The sequence below is a fragment of the Lissotriton helveticus genome, chromosome 5_1 (genome assembly GCF_964261635.1).
Source record: "Lissotriton helveticus chromosome 5_1, aLisHel1.1, whole genome shotgun sequence".
NCBI lineage: Eukaryota > Metazoa > Chordata > Amphibia > Caudata > Salamandridae > Lissotriton > Lissotriton helveticus.
The window spans coordinates 2,084,453,237-2,084,479,898 of record NC_136065.1 but is presented as its reverse complement, the minus strand read 5'-3'; the positions used below and the strand labels follow the sequence as shown (position 1 = coordinate 2,084,479,898).

At 46.5% G+C, this 26,662-nt stretch overlaps 1 protein-coding gene across 1 annotated transcript in view; it reads left to right on the top strand.

Moving 5' to 3' along the window:
• LSM2 (LSM2 homolog, U6 small nuclear RNA and mRNA degradation associated) overlaps positions 1-26,662 on the top strand; it is a 73,814-nt gene that overhangs the window by 20,585 nt on the left and 26,567 nt on the right. The window contains exons 2-3 of the mRNA XM_078646058.1: positions 374-441; positions 11,491-11,521. Coding sequence (XP_078502184.1) covers positions 374-441; positions 11,491-11,521 — 99 coding nt within the window. The remainder of the gene's footprint in view (positions 1-373; positions 442-11,490; positions 11,522-26,662) is intronic.

The following is a 26,662-nucleotide window of genomic DNA, read 5'->3' as shown; positions in this document are numbered from 1 at the left end:
TGTAGTTTGTATAGAGATGAGACTTGATAATGGACAATAGTTTGGAAAGAGATGGGGATAACGAATATTCCTTCAAAGTTTTCTTGAAGTGCCTTGGCCTGAGAGTAAGGAGCTTGCCATTAGTGACTTTGCTTAAATATATTAAAATAATGTGTTGCTAAGATTAAGGGAGACCCACCTAGAGGCGTGGACATGTTGGGCCTTCGATTAGCAGAATATTCAAGTGAGGGTCTTATAAAGGTGAGTGGAATGATTTCTGTGAAGCTTTTTTATTTGTGTGGACTGAATAGCAACCCAAAATGAATTGTGTTATACTTTGGTGGTTGTCTGGAGTGTAACTTCATGAGTCTCCCCGTCTCATTCTTGTCTGCAGTTGTTCTATTCCTTCTTCAAGTCCCTGGTGGGTAAAGATGTCGTGGTGGAGCTGAAGAACGACCTCAGGTAAGTCCATGCTGCGCTGAGTGCAGCTGTGCAGAGTGCTGTGTCTCTAACCTGAAGTGTAATGTTCAATTACATTATAGCCGCAGTCCGAATGATCTTCCCATGCTGACCCAAACAGTATAGTTGGCAGTGTTTATTAGTTTGGTACGAAAGATTTTCAGGGCCAAGAAGCACCATACTCCTCTGGTGACATGCTGCTTATTACCACTGAAAAGAACATTTCATAATAAGTGCATGTGGCCTGTGAGATGCAAATTAAATTCCTCTTACCGGATCCCAGGACTTGGCCATTGTTACTATACAGCTAGGAAACTTCATGTCTGTTTACTGGCGGAGTAACATTCTGACCTAGCTTTGGATATGAAAGTTAGCATATATGGAGTTGTGGTTTCCAGTTGTAATGGAATGATGTCTACAGTGTGGCAATTGTTGCCCTTTTTAATGGTATTTGTAGTATCCTGTTCTTGTTAATGTTCTGCAATTATCCCTCCCCATGCTCAGCCAGTGTGAATGTGCTGTGGCTGCATGGAATGTTGGAGTAATGATGCGTTTGGAATGTTGGGTGCCTGTGAGGTGAAGTGACAGTTGGGAATGCGCTGAGCAGCAGGCAGGCTGCTCCTGGAGGGGCTCCTTCACAAGATCTTATCTTCATGTAACTTACTTCAATACATCTACTTGAACCACATCCTACCTGCATGGGCCTCGTTACTACAGTAATGTATGTATGGCCTGAGGAGCCATCAATTGGTCTGCCTGGTGTGATGCTGGTAAACAGAATGCTTTAGAAGTGTTCGGGATTACAGCGTGAATCAACGTACTTTTTCCATGACTGGTACCATGAGTATCCCAAGTAACATTGAGGTGTATTAAGTGCCAGCACATCCACGCTTTGGGTACACAGAAGGTCCTGCAGCGGGGCGTGACTTCCAATAGGAGATTGGTGCATGCTTCTTACGTGGGTAGGTATCTAATCTTATGTGATGCTCTAGTAGGAACTCTTGCGTTGTAGGAACTTGCCAGTCATGGAGCCCCAACAAACCAGACAAGGACATGTCATTTTTCGGAACCGAGCCATAACATACAATTGCGGTATTCAGAGGTTACTGCGAGATGGAACGGTAGAAGAAGACTTGTGAATACATGTCTTTAATACAGTGCACAATTATTACAGCAGGCACTGTGGGTTTGAGTTGGGTGGCCTCAATCTCGTAGAACAGAGGAATTAATATGCTAGGGGGCTGTCTACTCCCAAGCCCCATCTTTTTACCGGGCGAGCCAACTTAAACATGCAGCTGACTGTGCTCGAACCTTACGGTTACCCAGACATTTGCCATACTTGGATAACTGTACAACCCCCTCAACCCCCTTTCACAGCTTTCAGAGGGGAATAGCCCCACCTGCGCTTAAATCACGTTCAGTGATCAATGTTGGGTCAGATGGTTGACTGTGCCTAGCACTTACTAGCGTTGAAGGAATCAACCTATTGCCTTCCTTGTTCCATCCCAGCCTGAGCAGTTCTTGACTTTTATCATCATGACATTTACACGCCTGTCCTCTCCACTAGTGACTATATGGGATTTTACTGGGGTTGTCGGCTGAGGTTTGTTTTTTGTCTCAAAGTTCCTCTCTGTTTAGATTCCACTCCTTTATCTATGTCCTGGTTTTTTTAGGTCTCGCCTGTCGATGCGCATGCGCATCGAGCTTGCGAGACTATTGGGGCTTAAACAGTCTTCAACTAACTTGCAAGGAATCGTGGCGATTCCTTGCAGTGCCCGTGAAATTCAAGCTCAATGCGCATGCGCATTGAGCTTAAAAGCGCGTGCACATGCCCCCAGCCGCCTGCCACATCAAAGGTAGCCCAGCCCCCCTCCCACAAGCTTATCAGCGTGCTCATTCCCTAATTATTCACGGCCGGCCGGCCGTGACATGCCCCCAGCCGCCTGCCACATCAAAGGTAGCCCAGCCCCCCTCCCACAAGCTTTTCAGCGTGCTCATTCCCTAATTATTCACGGCCGGCCGGCCGTGTCTCCTTCATTGTTCACTTTCCTTTCTACACTAACCTGTAACATTTTGATGTATGAGCTTGTAGCACTGCTCAACATCATTTCTTGTCTTTATTTTTTAGACATCCGGTAATCTGACTCCTTTTTATTGCGACCCGGAGAGTCACAGTTTTTACCTTGAATAATCATTCCCTGCTCCGTGAAAAGTAGAAGTCTGTTTCACGTGCGCTTTAAGGTAAACGAGGTTTCATCCTTTGTACGCCTATGAAAGTGAAGCCTGTAACACTGCCCAACACTACCTCCTACATTTTTCCTAGTTCCTAGATTACAGGCAATTTAACTCTTCTCTATCCAGTACGGAGAGCTTTGAACTTCCAACCCATTTCTGCTCCGCTAAATAGAAACAGCTGTTCAATACGCACCTGCAGGTAAAACAATTTATCGCTTTGCTAGTTCATGCCAGCGAGGATACGCAGACAGGGGTGCAAGACAACAAACACAGTGTGATCTCTGTACCGACAACGAACTACTCCGTGTGAAAGCTCTACTCTGGATCACAACTACAAGGACACGGTTTAAGCGCAGTCTCTGGTTTATTATGACAGAGAAGATCATGAGTGAATGTTGTACCTTGAACACCGCGTTTTCCGTGCGTCTCCTCCCCCCTCCCCTTCTCTGCCTTCCCTCCGTCTTGTCTCTTTTGGCCCCCTTCCTCCTCCTACTCTCCTCCTCCCCCCTCCTCCTCCTCCTCTCCTCCCCACTCTCTCTCTCACAGCCTCCCCCAGCTCCGCCCCCTCACTTCTTGGTTGCACGGCCGCTAGGCCGTGCCTCCCCTACTCTCCTCCCCCCTCCTCCTACTGTCCTCCCCCCCCCTCCTCCTCCTACTCGCATAGGAGCGTTTACAAAAGCAGAAAAAAACGAGCTCTTTACGAGACACCCACACGGGTTTACAAACTGAAATTAATGTATTTACCCTGCCTTCTACATTGTACATTTATGGGGTTGAAGCACTGCTCTGCCAATATTTGCCGTGACTCGGGCTATTGTGTTATACAAGGCTAATAATAAAGCGGCATTAATGCGCTTATTTTGAGGTCTTGTCATGAGCTGCAGCGCGGGGATTCTGCTTTTCATTAGCGGATATTTGTTTAAAGATCTGTCGAGGCGACTCTGAACACACAAAGTAACCACAAACTAAGCAGCCGGTACGCAATCTGCGGGTTTTTGCTTTTCCTTATGAGTACCAAACCAACCAACAACAGGCAGACAGGGGTGCAAGACAACAAACACAGTGTGATCTCTGTACCGACAACGATCTACTCCGTGTGAAAGCTCCACTCTGGATCACAACTACAAGGACACGGTTTACGCGCAGTCACTGGTTTATTATGACAGAGAAGATCATGAGTGAATGTTGTACCTTGAACACCGCGTTTTCCGTGCGTCTCGTTACTAACTAGTCTCTACCCATCAGGTAAAGGAGAAACTCTAGTACGTGTGCATTCAGCCAAAGTGGCACTGTCACAGGGACATCATCAGCGTCTTGGATCAAGCAAGTGCATGCTTTGGTTTTTCATCGCGTGCATCAGCACACAGCTCCCGTGAGCATTTAGCCAGGCACTTCCATGGGTCAAGCAAAGTGCACGCACTGCTCTATGCAACCTAAATTAATGCATGTGAGGGAACATCCGGTCTTAGGTTAAGCCCTATTAGGATGCTTCGAATTCTAGCAAATAAAAATGGTAACAAATATAAAAGACAGTAAGTCCAAGACTCCCCTAGATGCAACTAAAAGCCTCGTAAAGAGTTTACCACTAGCTACTGGGGAGTTTATTTAAAACCCAGTCGCTGCCCGAGTCTCCTCCACCACCCCCACCCCCTCGCAGCTGTTCTGCCTTTCGCTTTACTCTCGGACTTTAAATGCAGGAGATTCTTGTCTGGCACCATACGCATCTCTTGGGGTCTCTTATTTGCGAAGGTAGTCACAGTCATGCAAGGCAGACGTGCATTAGGCTTTTTAAACAGTAACGATTATAACTTCTGATGAATTCGAATGACTACACATTTCAGGTGGGGAGTTTTTAAAGCTTCCACCCCCAAACACTGCAAACAGTGCCACCTCGTGGTAACTGTGCAGCACTCCAATGTAAGGTATGTCAGGAGCTATGTAGGATGCGCTCTAGTCTATGAGCGTGAACGCGATGACGCGTCACGCCATAGACAGGAGCGCGAAGGGCGCGCATGCGCAGTAGGCGCCAGATTGAAGGCGCGAAAGCGGGGATAACGGAGCTGGCGACCGGAGCAGTCGTGTTAGACGCTCGGCGCCCTCTAGCTCGAGATTTCATACAATAACTGTAATAAAGACAAGCAAACTCACCAACCTGGACTCTGTGCATATGTGGGGAACAAGGCTACATTACATTGGCGACGAGGCTGGGACCACGAACACCAGGCACTTCAGGGTCAGGAGCAGACCCCCCTTGACAGCCCCATATTTACAGCAGTAGGACACAGCGACAGAAAATCCAGGAATAAACGAGCAGAGGGCGTGGCAGCAGCTGAAACAACCACGGGAATCCACCTGAGCCGGCTCCAACAACCAGGTCAGTGCTGGGCTAGGAAAAGGGAGCATAGCCAGCACCCTGGCAGCCAAGGGCATTGACCCCAAGTCAGAGGAAGGGGCGCAAACGGACGACCCCACACAGACCAGAAGGGATAGCACGCCTGGCAGTCCCAGAGGGCAAGGGAACACGGCAGAGAGTGCGGGAGCATCCGGTGGACTCAGTCAACACAGTGCCCAGGGGGTAGACCCCAGAGGTGAAGCCAGAATGGCACATCAAGCGTCTGCTCTGATGGCCCCAGTCCCATTCCTGCCTAGACCGGGCGAACCGCAGTTAAAATGGGAGGACTGGAAGGATTATTTTCAAAACTATGTTGAGGCACTCGAAGATGAGAATGAAGGGGAATTCACCTCGGAAAGGAAGAAGAGACTATTGCTCCACAACCTGGGCCCGGAAGGGGTGAGAGTGTTCAAGAATCTGGTGCCCAAGGAGAGGGGAGTGAATGAGACAGATGTCTTCAAAAACGCCCTGGATGACCTGGACAGCCACTATCGCCCAGCAGTTTGCGTCTCCATAGACAGGTATAATTTCCAGCAGCGGAAGCAGGAGGCTGGTGAGTCGATTGATGATTACGTGGCAGCGCTCCGACGCCTGGCCATCACGTGCCAGTATGGAGGGCTTCAGGAAGAATATATAAAAGACCAAATTGTTATGCACACCACGTGCAGGTCGGTCCAGGACAAACTGTGGGCGCAGAGTGAGACGTCCCTTAAAGAAGTGGTGGCGATGGTCAAAAAGGCTGAAATGTCACGACGCGGTGCGGAGGCAGCAAAACGGGAGAACGCGCCGAGGCAAATGGTGAACAAGATAGAAGATGCACCCCAGCCTGGGAGAGCCAAGGGAGGATATGGAGATCAGAGGAAGGACTTGAGATGGACAGGGAAGCAGGCAGGCCGCCCTAGTACAGACAACAAGTTTGCGTGTTATAGATGTGGCAGCACGGCACATTCGGCGCAGGATAAACGCTGTCCCGCGTTTCGCGCCAGATGCTCATTTTGCGGCCTGGTCGGCCATTTTGAGAGTCTGCCGCAAAAAGGGGAAGAAATCCACGGTCAAGTGCGTCGATGCGGCCGCAGCCGACGTCAGCGAGGAGGACGATTTGGATGACGACGACTTGGTGTTGTGCATCGAGGACCAGGTACTTGAGGTGACGGGGAAGCGAAGAGACAAGCCTCGCACGGACATGCTGATAGGGGGAGTGAAGGTACACGTGGCCGTCGACTCAGGATCTCCTTGGACCATCGTGCAAAGGTCCATATGGGAGGAAGACTTTGTGCCTGTGGTGGGGCCAGACCTATGGCCGCCGGACATCAGACCCATCTCGTACACGGAAAATGCCATTCCTTTGGTGGGGTGCCGAGACTTCGACTTAGAATTTAGAGGGAGGTCAGCGACGTGCACCCTGTACATAGCGGAGAGAGGACCTTCAGTGCTGGGGTGGAGAGATGCAGGCGATCTGGGGATCATACTCAACCCGGGAGGTAAAGAACAGATTCTCTTGACAGACGAGTGGCCCCTCACGAGAGAGGAAGATTGGAAGTCGGCATACCCCAAAGTTTTTGACGGATCAGTGGGAAAACTGGACAAGTTCGTTCACAAAATGGTCCTCAAGGAGGGTGCAGTACCGGTGGTGCATAAAGTCAGGAACATTCCCATATCTACCAGCGGAGCAGTACAACAGGAACTCCGGAGGCTAGAAGAGCAAGGGGTCATAGAGCCGGTGGATAGTGCAGAGTGGCTATCCCCCTTGGTCGTGGTCAAGAAGCCAAATGGGCAGGTACGGCTCTGCGTTGACCTCCGCGAGCTCAACAAAAGTCTCATCGTGGAAAAGTTTCCCCTTCCCAGAATCGAGGAGATGCTCGCCAAGACCAAAGGTGTGACTCATTTTTCCACTATCGACCTCACGTCTGCGTACTACCAGATAGAGCTGCATCCGTCGAGCAGGAAGTACACCGCTTTCATCACTCCATTTGGGTGCTACCAGTTCCGGAGGATGCCCTTTGGCCTGGCATCCGCAGCGGCTGTTTTTCAGAAGCTGATGCACCGCTTGTTCAAGGACATTCCTGGAGTACAATACTTTCAGGATGACATCTTGGTGATGGGCTCGTCAAAAGGTGATCACGACAGGAAGTTGCGGAGCGTGCTGGAAGTGTTGCAGAACAAAGGGCTAACGGCGGAATGGAGTAAGTGCAAGATAGGGACCCATTCGGTGACATACTTGGGGCATGAGATCAGCACAAGTGGAATTTCACCCAAGGAACGAAATGTGACGGCCATAAAGGAGGCGAAGGCACCCAGCTCCAAGGAGGAGGTGAGGTCGTTCCTGGGAATGGCCGAGTATTATAGTAAATTCGTGAGACACTTTGCCACCCGGACATACAGAATGCGACAACTCATCAGAGACAAGACCAAGTTTGAGTGGGACGCAGAGGCGCAAGAGGAGTTTGACACCATCAAGACCTGCATTAGTCAAGCTATTCCGTTGCAAGGGTTCGTTCCATCGGGCCAGACCGTGGTAACCACCGATGCCAGTGACAAGGGCTTGGGGGCGGTCCTGGCTCAAGTGAGAGATGATGGGGCCACTGAGACGATCTGCTTTGCGTCCCGTGCGCTGTCTCCGACGGAGCAACGATACAGCGTAATTGAAAAAGAGATGTTGGCAGTCACCGGGGCTTTAGGCAGATTCAGACAGTTCGTTTGGGGTACGAGATTCAAACTGCAAACGGACCATAAACCCCTCATCAAGGTCTTGACTTCCTCGGGGCATGAGACGGCGACCCCGAGAATAGCCAAAATGACTCTGAAGCTACTCGATTACACCTACGATGTCGAATATCTGCCGGGAACACAGAACAGGGTAGCGGATTATCTCAGCAGGGCTGCCGCGATGGAAGTGGCGCCAGAGGAAGCCCTGGATAAGGAAGAGATGGTGGCAAGCATGGAGGACTATGAGAGTTCGATAAGTGCCCAAGAATGGGAGTCCGCCTATGATGAGGACATGGAAAAAGGGGAGATTAAGAGATACTTAACATCAGGCTGGCCTGACAAAAGGAAGCTCACTGATGGAGTACGAAGGTTCTATGAAATTAGGGAAGAACTGTCCCTGAGTGACTCTGGGGTGTTTATCTATCGGGGCGAAAGAGTTGTGCCGCCGGATTCACTGATACCCAGATTACTAACTCTGCTACATGAGGGCCACCTAGGTATTGTAAAGACCAAAGCACGCGTCAAGCAGATGTATTGGTGGCCAGGCATGGACGTTCACATTGAAAGGCAAGTGAGGGAGTGCGGCCAATGCCAGGGCGCTGACAAAGTGCTGAGGCCTCTCCGACCGGCCATGGGGAAGTTCGACACGCCACAGGGACCTTGGGAGAATGTAGCAATTGACATATTGGGACCGGTCCTGGATAGCAAAGGTGTGAACAAGTACTTGTGTGTAGTGATGGATAAGTACTCAAAATGGCCTGAGGTGGACATTCAAGAGTCCATGGACACTGACACGATTTTGAGATTCCTGACTTCAGTTTTCTTAAGGGAAGGCATTCCCAAAACCATCCTTAGTGACAATGGCCCGCAGTTTGTCTCGGACAAATGGACTAGGTTCATGAGAAGGAATGGTATCGAATCCAAACACACGGCAGTGTATCATCCCGCATGCAATGGTCAGGTGGAGCGGTTCAACCGTGTGCTGATGGGCTCCATACAGGCGGCCATCATGCAGGGAAAGGATTGGGAGGTTGAGGTAATGAGCATGCTGTGGTCTTACAGGATCACCCCCACGGCTGTGGGGTACAGTCCATTTCAAGTGTTGAGAGGACGGCATCCGTTCACACGAGACAATGTTGTGTGGCGGGAGAAGACCATTACCAGTAAATGGTCCCCTGCGGTGGTCCAACACAACTTGGAAAAAGCCCAAAAGATTTATGCTGCGAATTACGACAAACGTCGGAATGTGAAAGGAACAGAGCTGGAGGAAGGAGAATGGGTTAGGGTTAAACTCCCTACCCTTCAAAAGAAAGGCGACAGCAAATATAGTCAGCCTCTACAAGTCAAGGAGGTGAGAGGTAGAGCAGCCCTCCTCAGCGATGGCAGAGTGTGGTCCCAAGACCGCATGGCTAGAGTAAACAGGATTGTTGTATGGCCCAAGCTGGAAGAGACAGAGGCACAGAAGGACTTCCACGAGAGCACGCCTCGACTGGAGCAAACTGATGAAGCGTTGCCCGAGGAAACAGGAGACAACAGTGAGATGGACATTCCCGGCGCAGGGCGCGCAGTCAGAGATGTCACTCCGGCTGGAGTAACTCAGAGTGGAGAGTGGAGAGATGGTGCGAGACCAGGCGGAGACAGAGAGGTGGAAGAGAGCATGCCGGTAAGACACACCCGTAGTGGCCGGGCAGTTACAGTGCCCTCAAGATATAGAGACTATGAAATGGGTGGACATTAATGATAGTTGGCAACCTGGCTGCCAGCCAGAGAACATTGGGACACCTTGTGCAACTTTGTGGAGGTTGAATAGTTAATTTTGTTTACTGTTAAAAAGGGGAGATATGTAGGATGCGCTCTAGTCTATGAGCGTGAACGCGATGACGCGTCACGCCATAGACAGGAGCGCGAAGGGCGCGCATGCGCAGTAGGCGCCAGATTGAAGGCGCGAAAGCGGGGATAACGGAGCTGGCGACCGGAGCAGTCGTGTTAGACGCTCGGCGCCCTCTAGCTCGAGATTTCATACAATAACTGTAATAAAGACAAGCAAACTCACCAACCTGGACTCTGTGCATATGTGGGGAACAAGGCTACATTACAAGCTAAGACTCGCACTTCCCTTCCCAACCACTCTGGGTGAGGACGCATGCTGCTATATCCACGTTTCTGGTTATAAAAGCCTTTTTAGGTCTCGCCCCCTCCCTTCTCCAACCCCTCCCCACTCTCTCTCCCAGCACAGCACCATCAAAAAACCCCAGCCGACAGTGCAATAGGTCTCGCAGCATTTGAGTTAGAGCTTTTAGAAATGTTTATGGCTTTTTTTTATTTGTAATTCTTTAGCATTGGCTACAGGAAACAAAAATGCTAAAGATTTTTAAAAAAAACCCATAAACAATTCTAAAAGCACTAACTCTAATGATGCGAGACCTATTGCATTTCCAATGCTTGTCGTCTTTAAATTCCTCTCGCATTCTCATTTTGTACCGAAGTCATTTTCAGGCTTCTGTTTTTTTAATTATTTGTTCTCTACATCGCCGAAGGTCCTTTTGTCCAGGTAATTAAGTTAGCCTTGTGCCTACCTTCTTGCTCGCAGGGTAAAAAAGTACGTGGCAGATTCATTTACTTTCATGTAGGTACAATCCAGTGGTATGATCATGCCCCCCCCCTCCCTTTTTATCTGCGGTCTGAGGAATGATTTTTTTCAAATTCGGTTTTCATATTTTTTATTTGTGAATGATTTGCAGGGCCATATTTTGCATGCCATCTAACCAGGTATCATAAATTGGTAGTGTTGTACTGTTCCACTACACACGGTCAACGTTTCAGGGCAGTCCCTTTCATACTCTTATGATTTTCCCTTCCACAATGATGATGCCAGTGGAAGTTAAGGTGGTCTGATGGGATTGGAAGATAGGGTCACAGTTGTATCTTAACTTACGAAGTTCATGTCTTTAGGCTTTGTGCTGTCGCCACTAGTGACGCCTTATCAGCTTGATGTGCAGAATGTTATATGGAATTCATTACTAGTGCTGATTGTGGATGCAAGCTGTGACTTGAGCAAGCTGAAACCTCGAGTGGCTCGTGATGGCCCTCACTCATCAATGATAATATCAAATTAGCTTCTTTTCATCTGCTTGCATGGTTTACACCATCTATTGCTGAGGGAGGGTTGAGGTAATGGTACACAGTTGAGGCTTTGACTCGATGTCTCTCTCTCTCTCTCACTCACTCTCTCTCCCCCACAAATTGGGTAATAAACCTCAACATGCTGATCGGGAGATCTCCCCTGAGTAGGGGTGGAGTCGTCCACTGTTGAAAACAAGTGATGCCTCCAAGAACCTGACTCAAGCGGAACACTGGGAGTTACCGGGACTCCAAGGGAGACTGCACCTGGTTCTCATCTTCATCAGTGGTTGTCCTAGATCTTGCGTCAGTTTCTACAGGCCCTGAATTACATGAGTGCTAATAGTTTAAGGGTGTTATATGCCCACCCATCCTCCAGTACTTTGTGTTCTGGTGACTGTGGCTCTTTCTCATTTTCCAGTTCTATCCAAAGTTTGTGGCGTGTAATCAGTCTTATCTGGGAGGCTTTTTAGCATCTTTTGCTTGGACAATGTAGTGTTATACGAGAATCTTAAGTTATCTTTTCATTATTAACTGCTTATACTTCCTTGTAAAAGAAGGATGAATGTGAATGTTAATGTTTCCTTTCTGTCTTTCAGTATCTGCGGCACCCTGCACTCAGTTGATCAGGTAACTTCTCTTTTATCTGCAAACTGCACGTCTCCAAAAAATTTTGTATATTTTCACTTAATTATTTTTTTGATGTACTATTGTTTTTGCACAGCTGAAGGAAGTGGTGCATGGAGGACTTAAGTCCAGAGGCGTACTTGTTCTACTGCGGTACAAAGTGTGTATGTATGTGTGTGTGTGTATGTGTGTGTGTGTATATATATATATATATATATATATATATATATATATATATATATATATATATATATATATATATATATATATACACACACACGCAATACTCTTTCAGGCTTGAAGTTCTGCATAAATTATGCAAAAAAAAGCAGAGATCTCTGGGTAGTATCCACGTTTAGATGGAGAACAGCTCAACCTAAACTTGGGAAATACCCAGTTCTCTGCTTCTTGTGTGTATATATGTATATAAAATATACTGTGTACACCACTGCATCATTGTGATTTGGCAGTTAAATTAAAGAAACTTTCATGCATAAGTGCATTGCTTTACAACCTCACATTCAGAATCCTTTGTAACAAGATAAACCTTTAATTGTAATATCCATGCTTTTTCGTGTTTTGCTTCCCTTGCTCTATCTCTTGCAGTGAAAGAATATCTGCCTATCCTTCCCTGCTATTTTAAAAGTGGGCTGAAAGTGTGAATTTCTTTTTGTGGTGTCTTTTCTTGGCACTCGGAGGCTTCTGGGACTCATCGGAAGCCATACTGTTTACTTCCGGTATTCTGGCCACATTACTGATGATTTGATCGGATACTGTGTCTCCAATAGCACAGTAGTTAAGCAGTTCAGTCTCGCTATAAGAGGATGCAGGTGTGAGTGGTGTCAATACAAAGAAGCCCATTTAGATTGCCCATGCCAGTTTACTCATGTAGAATGTCCAGTTAACTGAACTGTTGGTGCTTTCTAGGAATTGGGGTTCCAGTTCACTGCTCAGGTGTGATCAGAGCCCTGTTTAAGCTCTGCATCTTTCAGTGGGGAATAGTCACTGCAGTTGCCTACCAACCCACTTTTAATTTCCACCAGCGGTACTGATCTTTAGGGGCTAATATGTCAAGAGTTATGCTCCAGTTGGACTCACAAGATCATTTGCTACGAACTAGGAACTGATTTACAGTTTTGTGTACAACTGCGCCTTTAACCGTCGCGATCGAGACCTGTAGGGCATTGTGGTGATTTTGGTGGTTGTGATGGTTTCTCAGATAGCCTTTGTTAATTTTTCCTTGAGATGGAGAGTGCGGGTCCATCATGCTAGGTGGTCGCTTGTAGGAAGCACAGTTTGAAGACGAGCCTACGCCTGTCCTTGTCCAGACACAAGTGAGGCGAAGGTTTCTAAAGTCTCAGTTGGCGCATGTTTTGTTTGCTGATGTCTGCTCTTACAGCAGCACAGCAGTGGTTGCTTCCATGGTTAAATAGATGAATGCGCTCTTTGCCCCATAAGGATTTCTTCAGATCATGTTGCTCTTCTACCCTACTTTAGCTAAAAGTGCTTGTTTACTCTGTATCATCCAAAGAGTACAGACACCCTGATATCTGCCGTCAAAAGCCATCGCCATATAATAAATACCCTATCGGAGAGCTGGGTGCTCTAATTAAAGTTTGCAATTAAAACACGTCACACCCGTGAGAGGCCCTGCACTGTATCGAGAGGGCACCAACTTGCTTTGGGGACATGGGCAGCAAGTGGTCTAATGTTTCCCACTCTCTCCTGTACCTCCCAGGAGCGGAGTGTGGACATTCAGCAGGTGATGGAGTTCGCCTTGTTTCTTGCCAGTCTGTTCAGGGTGGGCAGCCTCCTGATGAAGGTAGGCAGAGGGCTCTTCATATCAGTGTCCGCTTCTGCAATGCTCCCTTTCATTACAATTTTGTGGAAATGAGCCTTTTTAGGGGCCCACCGGTCCAGGGGTTCACCCGTATCTGTCCACTGGTCCTTAAACCAACAAAATAGATATTGGCACGGAAGCTGGAATATCAAATACGTTTATTAATCACTCATGAGTGGGACTACATCAATAAAACACCCTCGGGCACTGTAGGAGGGTAGTACATGGAATACAGAAACCAGGGGCCTTTTATACGCACTTTGTAGCTGAGTAAGCATGGAATAGCTATCGACTAACATGGTCAGACCAATATCTCTTGGTCAGCAAAGTGGGAGGGGAGACAGAACTACTTACATCAGTTAAAACCGCCTGACAGTTGCATTCTACGACCGGTGCATGCTAGCAACTTACAGGCCTTTCTGGGCTCATACATTGCTCTGGCAGGCTCCGTACTGAAGGTGTTTACTACAGTTGATGACTCAAGCAGAATAGAAAGGCAGGCAACAGTGAAGACGGCAGAATCACATGGCTTAACAAAATGGATGCCACAACTAAAATTGCTTCAGCTCATGCTAAGGCAATTATCTGTGATTTCCACACTTGAAGCTGACATATCTTGTCAATGCCAGATGCTGCTCCTCTGTCACTGTGCCTACAGCCGGTATGCACCCGCTTGAATGTGCCACGCTGGATGCTCCCTCCCACCATCTGTCAGTGGAGCTTAGTCACACGCCTGAAACAAACTCCCCTGCAGCTGATCACGGTGGATGACCTTCTTGGGGCTTACTCAATGTAAGCGTTTTCCATCTCGTCTACTAGAAGTATTTTTTTAAAGAAATTGGCATTGCAATTGGACAGCTCAGCATGTTGGAATCTTCCGGGGACCCCCAGTTACTAACGCCCACTAGCACAAACTTTTTTTTATCGTGTACCTAATGACTTTTTCTGGTTCAAATTCAGTCTCAAACAGTGCTAGCCGGTGGTTTCCGGTGCTGGGCACCGGCACTTATTTGTCAACACCGGCACTTCTGACAGTCTGCCTCATGGTGGCGACTTTGGTCTAATTTAGAAATGAGGACACCAACTGAAGTTTATTAATTCATTAAAAGGGACTCGTACCTGCCGCATAGACCATACGTATATTGTTGGGCGCCTGGGATTGTCTGAATTGTCGCTCCTGTTGGAAGTGTGATGGTTAGCATTTGTGTTGATATGGTCATTGGCAACGCTGGCATGACAGCGGGTGGTGCGAGCTGCAGGGGCTCATGATGAGGCTCCTGGCACTTATTTTACAAATTAAGCACTGCAGAGATCCATTCAATAAGTATTCAGTGCTCACTCAAATGAAGACCAGTGCCTTAATGCCCCTACGAGTGAGTAGTCTCTCTTTACAAGCCACTTGATTGATTGAAGACCGTTTCAGGCCTCCATCTTCATCCAATCTGGAGATGCCATTGTTCTGTAATGGAGTCTGATTCTACCATCTAAAAACATGTATCCTAATCGGCTGTGGCATCATGGGTTCCAGGAAGCTGCTGCATGCTCCGTGGCGTAGATCAGCTTTGTGCGGTTTGTGGTCCACTTGTAAGTGCTGTCTTTGACCCCTGCTGCCACCCACAGACCATCAGGACATTTAAGCTACAGAGGCTGTTTTGTCTATGTCTAGTCACAAGATCGTCCTGACTTCTGGAAGACGACAAGCAATAATCACAGATTTACAAAGACCACATCAACGCCACCACACAATTTTTAGGTCAAGCGTAGGCAGTGCATGAATTGTCTCTCGAGGTATAAAGATATCGGCTCTGGGTGCTTTCAGCATGCCCATTACTTCTCATTGGTTCCTTCCTGTGCCTTACAAAATGCCTTGTTTTTCAGAGGTCAGTCATTATTATTTGTCCCTCCTTCTGCTCAGTTGTTCCCTCCAATGCACCTGGCCCGCTTACATATCTAATTTTGCGTCTGGACATTTACTTTCAGGCGATATTTTTTGCATTGGTTTCTGGGTGTAACACCAGGCACGTGCCTTCACTCGCTCTGTTGCTCTTTACCGGCACTTTTGCATCCTTTGGAGCGTCTTCGTTTTTATTTTCTGATTGCTCACAAATCTTTCGTAAGATCTGCTGGTCTCACACAAGAATCCCATCATGCTAAAACGCTCTTTTAAAAAAATAAGTAGTCTATGGAAGATGTGACAAATTTTTACCAAGTGCAGAGTGTGACAGCTCGTTGAGAGTTATGAGATTAATCCTAGACGACTGGCAGTCCCTGAAATCAAAGCTTCTTCCACAAGGCCTAGAGATGTTTCCTGATTGTAGTTACTTGAAGAATACAATTTTTCTTCATGCTGGAGTGATGTCTTCATCTGCACTAGCTGGGAGGTTGATACAGAAGCTATTCAGAATGTTCTGGAATCTCAGACTCTCACCAAAACGAAACCCATCATTTGCTATGCAATAGGTCTCGCATTACTGAAAGTTTAACCTATTGGCATTGCAAATAATAATGCAACGCCAATAGCTCAAACTTTCAGGAATGCGAGACCTTTAGTCATTGCAGATGCTTGTCACTTTTATCTGTTGTGGTGGCCATAGCTGTATTCATGCCAACCCTCCCGGTTCATGCAGGACACTACTGATTTCAAAGCTAGTCTCCTGCCTCCCGATTCCTGCATTCAAAAACCCTGTTTGGATTGCTGAATCATGATCTGCTGGAAACAAGGCAAAAGTGAAATGTTGATGCCTGTCAAGTAGGCTCCCATCTCCTTCTCCAAGAATTTCCCCTGACATCAAAGGTTAAAACTTTGTAATTCATTCTTGGAGGGGTTTATAAGAGGGCGGGACACGCCTAGGCATTTAATTTTTTTCTTCTACATAGGCATACAAAAACAGAGTTTAGAACTTTGTTTATGTCTGCGCTGTGTGATTAAACTGCCAAAAATGAAAGGCTGATTGTCTGTCACCATACATTCCAATTGATCCGATTCAGGCCTCTGCTTAATCTAAGTCAGTGGGGAAAATACATTCTCCCGACTGTTTTCTAAATCTCCCACTTGCCTACTCTAAAATGTTGACATACATGTAGCTGTGCCTCCTATAATCCAAACGTTAAAGGCAGGCATACACCCAGTGCTTGTTCACTGGAGTTCTCTGCATATATTTTCCACACAAACTGTGCACATACCAGGTGGTACACAAATGCATGTACAACCAAACTTCATGTGAACTTATCACACTTGTTGTGAGGACGTGACTGAGAACAGACATGGCCTCATGAATGTGCCCACATGCCAGGCGATGGAAACCCAAGCCACCGATTTTAAGAGACTTGACACCAAAGTAAGAACAATTAACATGTATTAGCAAAGCAAAGATCTGTAGGTTCCAATCATTTAGCAGTTACCCGTTTTCTCATCCACACAAGGGAATTGCAGAGCTGGCTCTGACAAAGAGGTCCCATCATAATCATTGAAGTCTGTATTTCGGTTTTACAGTACCATAAAAAAGACAAACAAACGAATCTTGGTTGACAATATTCAAGATAAAAGGTACTATGAAATGCTCCCTATACAGACTCTTAAGAATAAAAGAGGAATGAAAATTGATAAATTAATGAAACAAATGTACAAGCACAAAAAGGGAAGAAAGCTAGACAAATTTCAGTATACAAATGGTTTTGCCTATCGGGACAAAGCTGACAAAGAGATCCCATCACAGGCCTTTTGCATATTATTACCCTCTGGAGACTGGGGACATCATTACAGGTGGGCTAAGTGCCAAGATTCTGTAGAGTACTATGAACGTGCTCCGAGAGGAATTGTTTAAAAAATCATTAAGATAACATCCCTCTCGAAGTACTTTCATAGCACTTCCATGCGCCTCTGTAAAGCATAGCAAAGGGCCAAACCTCTGCTGCTGGAGTAGAGATGGAGGTGGTCTGGGAGCATGAGGTAATAGTATGCAAGGCAGCTAGTAGCCACAAGAAGACTTGATTTATTTTGTGCCCAAATGTCCAGGAGGACCTTGAGCTGAAACCAGTGATGGCTTCGGTGGCTCACCCACCTCTAACTGTGAATGCTAAATTCTCTTCCACAGTTTTGGCTGGCTGGTGTTCTTCCATATTGTAAGAGCTGGGGTAGCGCTGTTTTACCATATTAGTCAGCCAGTGCTTTTAAAACATATCTTTGATCTTGTCAGCTCACGGTCTGCGTTTCTTTGCACAGTGAGGTGTTGCAAGTCTTGGCTGCAGTACACAGAGACCCTTCAATGCCACACTCAGAAACAAATAATTAGAGGGAACATTGCTCCCAACAAGGTCTATTACAAGTCCAGTTGGTACTGGCCTCTTCCAGGGAAAGGCCTCTTTCAACTTGTTGTATCCATGTAGCCACACTGGAGGTCAACCATCTGACTCTTGGAGTCCACTTCTTAATTTTGGGCACACGAGAGCAGGTCTAGTCTTTCAGGGCTCCTTCCAGGCCAAAGTCATTGGGTCCAGTCCTCTTCTGATCTTTCATAGGTCCAGAAAGTGTTCTGAGGAAGGTTCCTTGAGATGCCACAATTATAGTTGGCACTGGCTCCTCCCTACCCAATGGGGTAGAAGTGCCCATGATCAACCCTACTCAATTTTCAGCAGTTCCTATTTGGCCTACTGCAAACAGTTCTACAGAGCCCCTCACTCATAAAAGCCTAAAAGATGGAGAATCACTTTCTCCCTTGTGCAGAACTCTTGTGTCCACCCAGATTTGTGACCTGGGAAATAAGCAGTCTCCTTCTGTGTCTACTTCAGACAGTCCTGGGGTATCTTCCCTCCCAATGGGTTCATAGCCAACCTGGCTAGTGTGGGCTTTGGGGACAAAGGGCCTCCCTTCTTCAAGTTAATAAAGTTCCCACTCCAACTGTCTTTACTGAACTGATAGGGATCGAATATCCCACACCCAGTTTATCCTTTCACTATGCCTACGTCATTGTTCTCCTCCGGGAGCAGTTTTCAGACCTCATTAAGTTCAAGCGCGGTATGGGTAGCTGCTGGCAGGCTAATGCAAATTAGCCTCCAGGAGCTTCAGGAAGAGAAACTGTAACTTTATAAAAGTTTCCAAAATATTTATTAAATACCGAACATAACCAGCCAATTGGACTTTCAACAAATATATGAATGAGTGTTAGCTGTTTCATGTCAAATGTTTGATCAAAGTTTATCATCTGTACTTTGATATTTTCTAGGATTCATCTACAGCCATGCCAATGAAAATAGTATTTGGGGCCTCATCACTGGAGGAAAAATGCCCTTTTTAGGGCTCGGGCCTCCGCCTCCACGAAGTGGGGAGGCGGAGCTTCCCGAGATCTTATGCGTTCAAAAGAAGAAGGAATTCAGAAAGGGCTCTTTCCAGGCACATTCCTTAGTGTTTTCTGGTATCTGCCTAGTGATTCGTCTTCGCTGTGCTGTTTTTTTTGTAGCGTTGACCTGATAGGCTATAAGTAATTTACGCGTGGCCGATGTGGCATATTGTGTGCGCGAACGAGCACGGCCGAGTGATTAATCTTAATTAGGAGCTGTCGGAGTGCCCGTGTAATGCAATCCAGATGGTGCGAGCGCGTTCACCATGGCATTGCATACAAAAAGTCATAAACACACACACACATGGCCGTGGCATCATGTTACAGTTGGCACGCGCACCGGGCGGGAAGCGGTGGAGGTCGTGCAGCTTTAAAAGTGGTTTTAAGGGCCTCGGTGTTTGTTTGCGCCTCCTGTGGGTGGGTGCAAGTCCGAGCATATTTATTCAGGGGATGAATGGGTTTATCGCGGTTTCGGCAGCTTGCTTCTTTCATTTGGAGTTTTACTGTTCCAGTGCCGAGGAGCTGTCAGGGGGATAATCTTGCGTTCGGCGAGCATGTCGATTTGTTCCCACCCATCCCAGAGGCTTAGTATCGAATTCAATGTACACATATTTAACCCACACTCATGCACGAAGGGGTATTAGTCAGCTATTGACAATAAATACTGATTTTCATTTTATTAATCGGTTGTCTTTGCCTTGTGACTACCAGCGCTCGCTGTCCAACGGAGAAGCGCTGGTTTATAAATCAGGGACACTCGGTTTTATCGACCTCAGAAGCATGAAGGCTTGAATCTTCATATGGAATTCTGCAGCAGGTACACTATTCTCCTGAGCTGCCTACACAGTTCTGAATGCATTGTTCTATTAGTTGTAACTTGCAAACGTTCCAAAGAAACCAGCATCCTTTTCGAAATGTATCAACGACATAAAATGAGTAACAGGAACTTAGGTCTGAGGTAGTAAAAAACATGTCTACAGATTGTTGTTAACGCGTAGCACTAGGAATTGTTTGAAAGAAGACAAGACAAAATGTAAAGGTAAAAAAAACAGCTTACCTATTGTAGCATGGCGCCTTGTGAGCTAGGGGTGCTTTTAGGGCGCAGTGCAATCTGAATCAGCTTGCACAGGAGTTTCAAAATGCTGCCAAATAGGAAGCGCTATATAAATGCAATTTCAATATATCAGTGCAAGCCGGCTCCAATATTGTGCGTACATTTCTGTGCGGGTTTCGTTTCTAACTTGCGAGACACGTTGTTTTTCGAGCTGTGACTCCCTCACTTAAAATGACTTCGGTTTCTTGATTCATATGCGCCAATCATTGTGGCGCCTAGATGCGGGTCAGCTAGCATTAAGCGCTGCAAAGGGACATGCCTTTTTTATGAAGCATTTCAAACAGAGAGGTTTGTAAATCTTGGCAGTAAGAATTAAAGCTCTGTTAGAACTTGTGTTTGGTTTGCTGTGGTTGAAGAGACTGCAACTCTGATGGAAGGGGTTAAAAGTGTACATGTCGGGTTTACTGGCATGCTACCTAGCCCTGGGATTCGCTTTTGTGTGCATGACTGTCTTCGGCGTTTTTTGACCAAATCAAACCCCTGTCTGTTCACCCTGCACTGGGCGGAGACCGTATCTCACATTTTTGGTTTATAAAAAAGACATGTTTATGAGCGTAGGGTCACCACCTGATTTATCGATTCTGGTTGCCTGCAGATTTCTGCTTTTCCAGCCGAGAAATGCAGCCAGCTCAGCCCTGTGGGTCTGTCATGTGTTCAGACGTGAAATGTTTACCCTGCCTCTGATTTACACCTTCCAGGTGTTTCGAGCCGTCCATTCCCTGCCAAGACTTCGGAAACATGAACCATCACTACAGCCTCCGTTAGATAAAAATACCCAAAGTACAAGTCTAGGGGAGAGAACGTGGATCTACAGACAGAGCTTCGAGTTTGGGACTAGGGAACGATAATCGAGTCTCGGCGTCTCTTCAACTTCCTGTGATTCTAGGCAAATCACTTAATGTCCCCGTCCCTCCAAAAATAAATTCATACATAAATAAATAATAATGTGTCCTTGTGTTAAAGCAACTGGTGCTGTTGTAAAGCGACCTAATACCTTCGAGTCGAATCGTGCAATATAAAACTACCAAAAATGATTTCATCTAGGGGACTTACCCGGAGTGAAGGCGGGTGATTTCCTAGACTGTTCTTAATTGAAGCGATTGCCGTTTAACATTTTACTCCAGCCGAAATAATCTGTGCGTATATATATATATATATATATATATATATATATATATATATATATATATATATATATATATATTTTTTTTTTTTTAAATAACTTTCTTTTGAAAATGTGCTTAAAGTCAGCAATGCAAAAGCTAATATCTACGGGTAGAGATGTTGTGCGAGAATCTGATGACGATGTGAAAGTAACAATTTTGGAAAAGAGAAGAAAAATACACGAATTCTTTGCAACATTACTCGAGGAAATAACATATTGCATTTTTTACATAGAGCAGACGCAGTCATTAACCATAAAATTTGATAAAAAATAGAACAGTAAAAAGGATTAAAAGGAACATTCGTTATATGCAGCGCTTTTTAAAATCAGGGTTGTTTAAATACGATTTAATTAAATCATTAAAAGTCTGTTTGTGAAAACTGAAACCATTCACTAAAAAAATAACAAAACACTGACGCGGTAACAACCTGTGATTTCTGTTATGTATAGGACATAGTAAAGCCTATAACTCGCAATTCAATGGAGTAAATGTACTCGATCAACAGACATCTGAAGCATGACAGCAGGTCACAGCAGGGAGCGGTTAATCTGCTGAGTCACATTACATGCACGTGCCAGTGACACGACTCTTTATTTTGAAAACGCGCTATATTTACTGTGAATATGGGCTTCCTAAGACACCACAGCGAGGAAGCATCAAACACTATTGCACTGCTCCAAAAAGGAGATACGTGTGCGATGTGTAAGAGGAGAAAAACAATGACGTGTTTTTATGTCGAGTTACTTTCGTTGAATTTGCCGTTTGCCAGTGATGGAAATGAAATGTCACTTAACCACTTTTCTCAACTGAATTGCATTCAGGCAGTTTATCCCTGCAAAAGCAGAACCTTCGTGTCACCTGCAGTGCGCTGCAGGGGGCGCATTACCCTGTGAGTTATCTTAACGGATGTTCTGTTGAAAGGAGATACTGCAGGCTTGGTATCTTTATGTTGTCCGTCTGTAGGGCTGTAAAAACAAGTGTGGACAGTACAAAAAGCCCCCGAAACGGCGAAGGTGGGTTCCTCGGGATAAAACTAACACGACATGGATGACTCCGCCTGCTGCTGTAAATGCGTGACACCAACCTCAAAGAGGAATCAACAGACAGCTGACTGCCTGCATGTCACGCGCGGTTTGATAGGTGAGCGGTGTTTGTTGTGTTATTGGGGTCGGAGATGCTACTTCTGCTACACACATAACATGCTAGTTTTGCATCAGAATCAGACATCTTCACTCTGGTCTACAGATATGAATCGACTCCACGTGTCACTCTTCTTCACGCTTTTGGTACGTAAGTCACGCTTCAAAATATGTTTTTTCATTTTTCCAAACGGATTTTTTTACATTGAACATAGTAATTAACATAGTGGACTATGTCGTTTGGTTGCTCGCAGTAAAATGACAGAACAGTCCTTCATTATATAGAGAGGGGTGTATAATTTTTACTAAAATAAAAGGTACAGTTTGCACTGTCAAAAACAAGTTCTGTTCCCAGAAGGGAGGCATTGTTGGAGTTGTTCGTTCAAGTGTGCGGCTAACTATGGACACTGTTTGAAACTAGAATGTTCACGTTTTGTTTGCCTTTCACAAATGGCATGTTAATAAAGCAATAGAAAATTGCGAGGGTCAGAAAAATATGCAATTCTGTCACTTTGGATGCAGGGTTTACAGCATAATTATGAACGTGCCACATTGGCCACATAATCTGCCTCATAATTAGCACTTTTATCAAAAGTAGTGAGTGCAGAGTAGTGAGTGCAGAGTAGTGAGTAGAGTAGTGAGTAGAGTAGTGAGTAGTGAGTGCAGAGTAGTGAGTGCAGAGTAGTGAGTGCAGAGTAGTGAGTGCAGAGTAGTGAGTGCAGAGTAGTGAGTGCAGAGTAGTGAGTGCAGAGTAGTGAGTGCAGAGTAGTGAGTGCAGAGTAGTGAGTGCAGAGTAGTGAGTGCAGAGTAGTGAGTGCAGAGTAGTGAGTGCAGAGTAGTGAGTGCAGAGTAGTGAGTGCAGAGTAGTGAGTGCAGAGTAGTGAGTGCAGAGTAGTGAGTGCAGAGTAGTGAGTGCAGAGTAGTGAGTGCAGAGTAGTGAGTGCAGAGTAGTGAGTGCAGAGTAGTGAGTGCAGAGTAGTGAGTGCAGAGTAGTGAGTGCAGAGTAGTGAGTGCAGAGTAGTGAGTGCAGAGTAGTGAGTGCAGAGTAGTGAGTGCAGAGTAGTGAGTGCAGAGTAGTGAGTGCAGAGTAGTGAGTGCAGAGTAGTGAGTGCAGAGTAGTGAGTGCAGAGTAGTGAGTGCAGAGTAGTGAGTGCAGAGTAGTGAGTGCAGAGTAGTGAGTGCAGAGTAGTGAGTGCAGAGTAGTGAGTGCAGAGTAGTGAGTGCAGAGTAGTGAGTGCAGAGTAGTGAGTGCAGAGTAGTGAGTGCAGAGTAGTGAGTGCAGAGTAGTGAGTGCAGAGTAGTGAGTGCAGAGTAGTGAGTGCAGAGTAGTGAGTGCAGAGTAGTGAGTGCAGAGTAGTGAGTGCAGAGTAGTGAGTGCAGAGTAGTGAGTGCAGAGTAGTGAGTGCAGAGTAGTGAGTGCAGAGTAGTGAGTGCAGAGTAGTGAGTGCAGAGTAGTGAGTGCAGAGTAGTGAGTGCAGAGTAGTGAGTGCAGAGTAGTGAGTGCAGAGTAGTGAGTGCAGAGTAGTGAGTGCAGAGTAGTGAGTGCAGAGTAGTGAGTGCAGAGTAGTGAGTGCAGAGTAGTGAGTGCAGAGTAGTGAGTGCAGAGTAGTGAGTGCAGAGTAGTGAGTGCAGAGTAGTGAGTGCAGAGTAGTGAGTGCAGAGTAGTGAGTGCAGAGTAGTGAGTGCAGAGTAGTGAGTGCAGAGTAGTGAGTGCAGAGTAGTGAGTGCAGAGTAGTGAGTGCAGAGTAGTGAGTGCAGAGTAGTGAGTGCAGAGTAGTGAGTGCAGAGTAGTGAGTGCAGAGTAGTGAGTGCAGAGTAGTGAGTGCAGAGTAGTGAGTGCAGAGTAGTGAGTGCAGAGTAGTGAGTGCAGAGTAGTGAGTGCAGAGTAGTGAGTGCAGAGTAGTGAGTGCAGAGTAGTGAGTGCAGAGTAGTGAGTGCAGAGTAGTGAGTGCAGAGTAGTGAGTGCAGAGTAGTGAGTGCAGAGTAGTGAGTGCAGAGTAGTGAGTGCAGAGTAGTGAGTGCAGAGTAGTGAGTGCAGAGTAGTGAGTGCAGAGTAGTGAGTGCAGAGTAGTGAGTGCAGAGTAGTGAGTGCAGAGTAGTGAGTGCAGAGTAGTGAGTGCAGAGTAGTGAGTGCAGAGTAGTGAGTGCAGAGTAGTGAGTGCAGAGTAGTGAGTGCAGAGTAGTGAGTGCAGAGTAGTGAGTGCAGAGTAGTGAGTGCAGAGTAGTGAGTGCAGAGTAGTGAGTGCAGAGTAGTGAGTGCAGAGTAGTGAGTGCAGAGTAGTGAGTGCAGAGTAGTGAGTGCAGAGTAGTGAGTGCAGAGTAGTGAGTGCAGAGTAGTGAGTGCAGAGTAGTGAGTGCAGAGTAGTGAGTGCAGAGTAGTGAGTGCAGAGTAGTGAGTGCAGAGTAGTGAGTGCAGAGTAGTGAGTGCAGAGTAGTGAGTGCAGAGTAGTGAGTGCAGAGTAGTGAGTGCAGAGTAGTGAGTGCAGAGTAGTGAGTGCAGAGTAGTGAGTGCAGAGTAGTGAGTGCAGAGTAGTGAGTGCAGAGTAGTGAGTGCAGAGTAGTGAGTGCAGAGTAGTGAGTGCAGAGTAGTGAGTGCAGAGTAGTGAGTGCAGAGTAGTGAGTGCAGAGTAGTGAGTGCAGAGTAGTGAGTGCAGAGTAGTGAGTGCAGAGTAGTGAGTGCAGAGTAGTGAGTGCAGAGTAGTGAGTGCAGAGTAGTGAGTGCAGAGTAGTGAGTGCAGAGTAGTGAGTGCAGAGTAGTGAGTGCAGAGTAGTGAGTGCAGAGTAGTGAGTGCAGAGTAGTGAGTGCAGAGTAGTGAGTGCAGAGTAGTGAGTGCAGAGTAGTGAGTGCAGAGTAGTGAGTGCAGAGTAGTGAGTGCAGAGTAGTGAGTGCAGAGTAGTGAGTGCAGAGTAGTGAGTGCAGAGTAGTGAGTGCAGAGTAGTGAGTGCAGAGTAGTGAGTGCAGAGTAGTGAGTGCAGAGTAGTGAGTGCAGAGTAGTGAGTGCAGAGTAGTGAGTGCAGAGTAGTGAGTGCAGAGTAGTGAGTGCAGAGTAGTGAGTGCAGAGTAGTGAGTGCAGAGTAGTGAGTGCAGAGTAGTGAGTGCAGAGTAGTGAGTGCAGAGTAGTGAGTGCAGAGTAGTGAGTGCAGAGTAGTGAGTGCAGAGTAGTGAGTGCAGAGTAGTGAGTGCAGAGTAGTGAGTGCAGAGTAGTGAGTGCAGAGTAGTGAGTGCAGAGTAGTGAGTGCAGAGTAGTGAGTGCAGAGTAGTGAGTGCAGAGTAGTGAGTGCAGAGTAGTGAGTGCAGAGTAGTGAGTGCAGAGTAGTGAGTGCAGAGTAGTGAGTGCAGAGTAGTGAGTGCAGAGTAGTGAGTGCAGAGTAGTGAGTGCAGAGTAGTGAGTGCAGAGTAGTGAGTGCAGAGTAGTGAGTGCAGAGTAGTGAGTGCAGAGTAGTGAGTGCAGAGTAGTGAGTGCAGAGTAGTGAGTGCAGAGTAGTGAGTGCAGAGTAGTGAGTGCAGAGTAGTGAGTGCAGAGTAGTGAGTGCAGAGTAGTGAGTGCAGAGTAGTGAGTGCAGAGTAGTGAGTGCAGAGTAGTGAGTGCAGAGTAGTGAGTGCAGAGTAGTGAGTGCAGAGTAGTGAGTGCAGAGTAGTGAGTGCAGAGTAGTGAGTGCAGAGTAGTGAGTGCAGAGTAGTGAGTGCAGAGTAGTGAGTGCAGAGTAGTGAGTAGAAAGTAGAGTAGTGAGTGCAGAGTAGAGTAGTGAGTGCAGAGTAGAGTAGTGAGTGCAGAGTAGAGTAGTGAGTGCAGAGTAGAGTAGTGAGTGCAGAGTAGAGTAGTGAGTGCAGAGTAGAGTAGTGAGTGCAGAGTAGAGTAGTGAGTAGAACATCACAGGCAGCAGCTGTGCAAGCTTCTTACACTCACAAGAACGACATCACAGGCAGCTGAGGTGCAATCTTCTCACACTCACAAGGAGACCACAGGCAGCAGAGGTGCAAGCTTCTCACACTCACAAGGAGATCACTGGCAGTACACACCACATGAACACACTCCATAACACATAGCAACAATACATTGGCATTTACAATGCCATTAGCTCAAACTCAAATAAATCCGAGCCCGATTGCATTTCTAATGCTTGTTAATTTTGCACATGTTCCACTTATAAAAATATCAGGCATCCTACCTTGCAGCCAACAAGGTGTACTTGATTCACACCTATTAAAAAGGTTATTTTTAACAGGTGTGACAGCAGGTTTTGAGACTGCTGCAGTGTGGCTACGCAAAGACCAGACCTGAAGCCATGTTTTCAAGGCCCAGTCTGTGAACGGACACAACGGGTGCTGCAGTCCACAGGTGGCATTTAAGTAAAGGCCCTGGGTACATTTTCTATACCATACATCAGGGGCTTAGAGGAAGTGAAATAGGTCAATTAGGATTAAGCTGATGTAACCGTGTTTGAAGGGTCGCGCCACACTCTACTCCTGTTTAGTAAGTGTAAAGTGCTCAGTTTAAAAACTCCTCAACATATAGGGTCCAGATAATGGCAAAAAATCTGGGGTGTG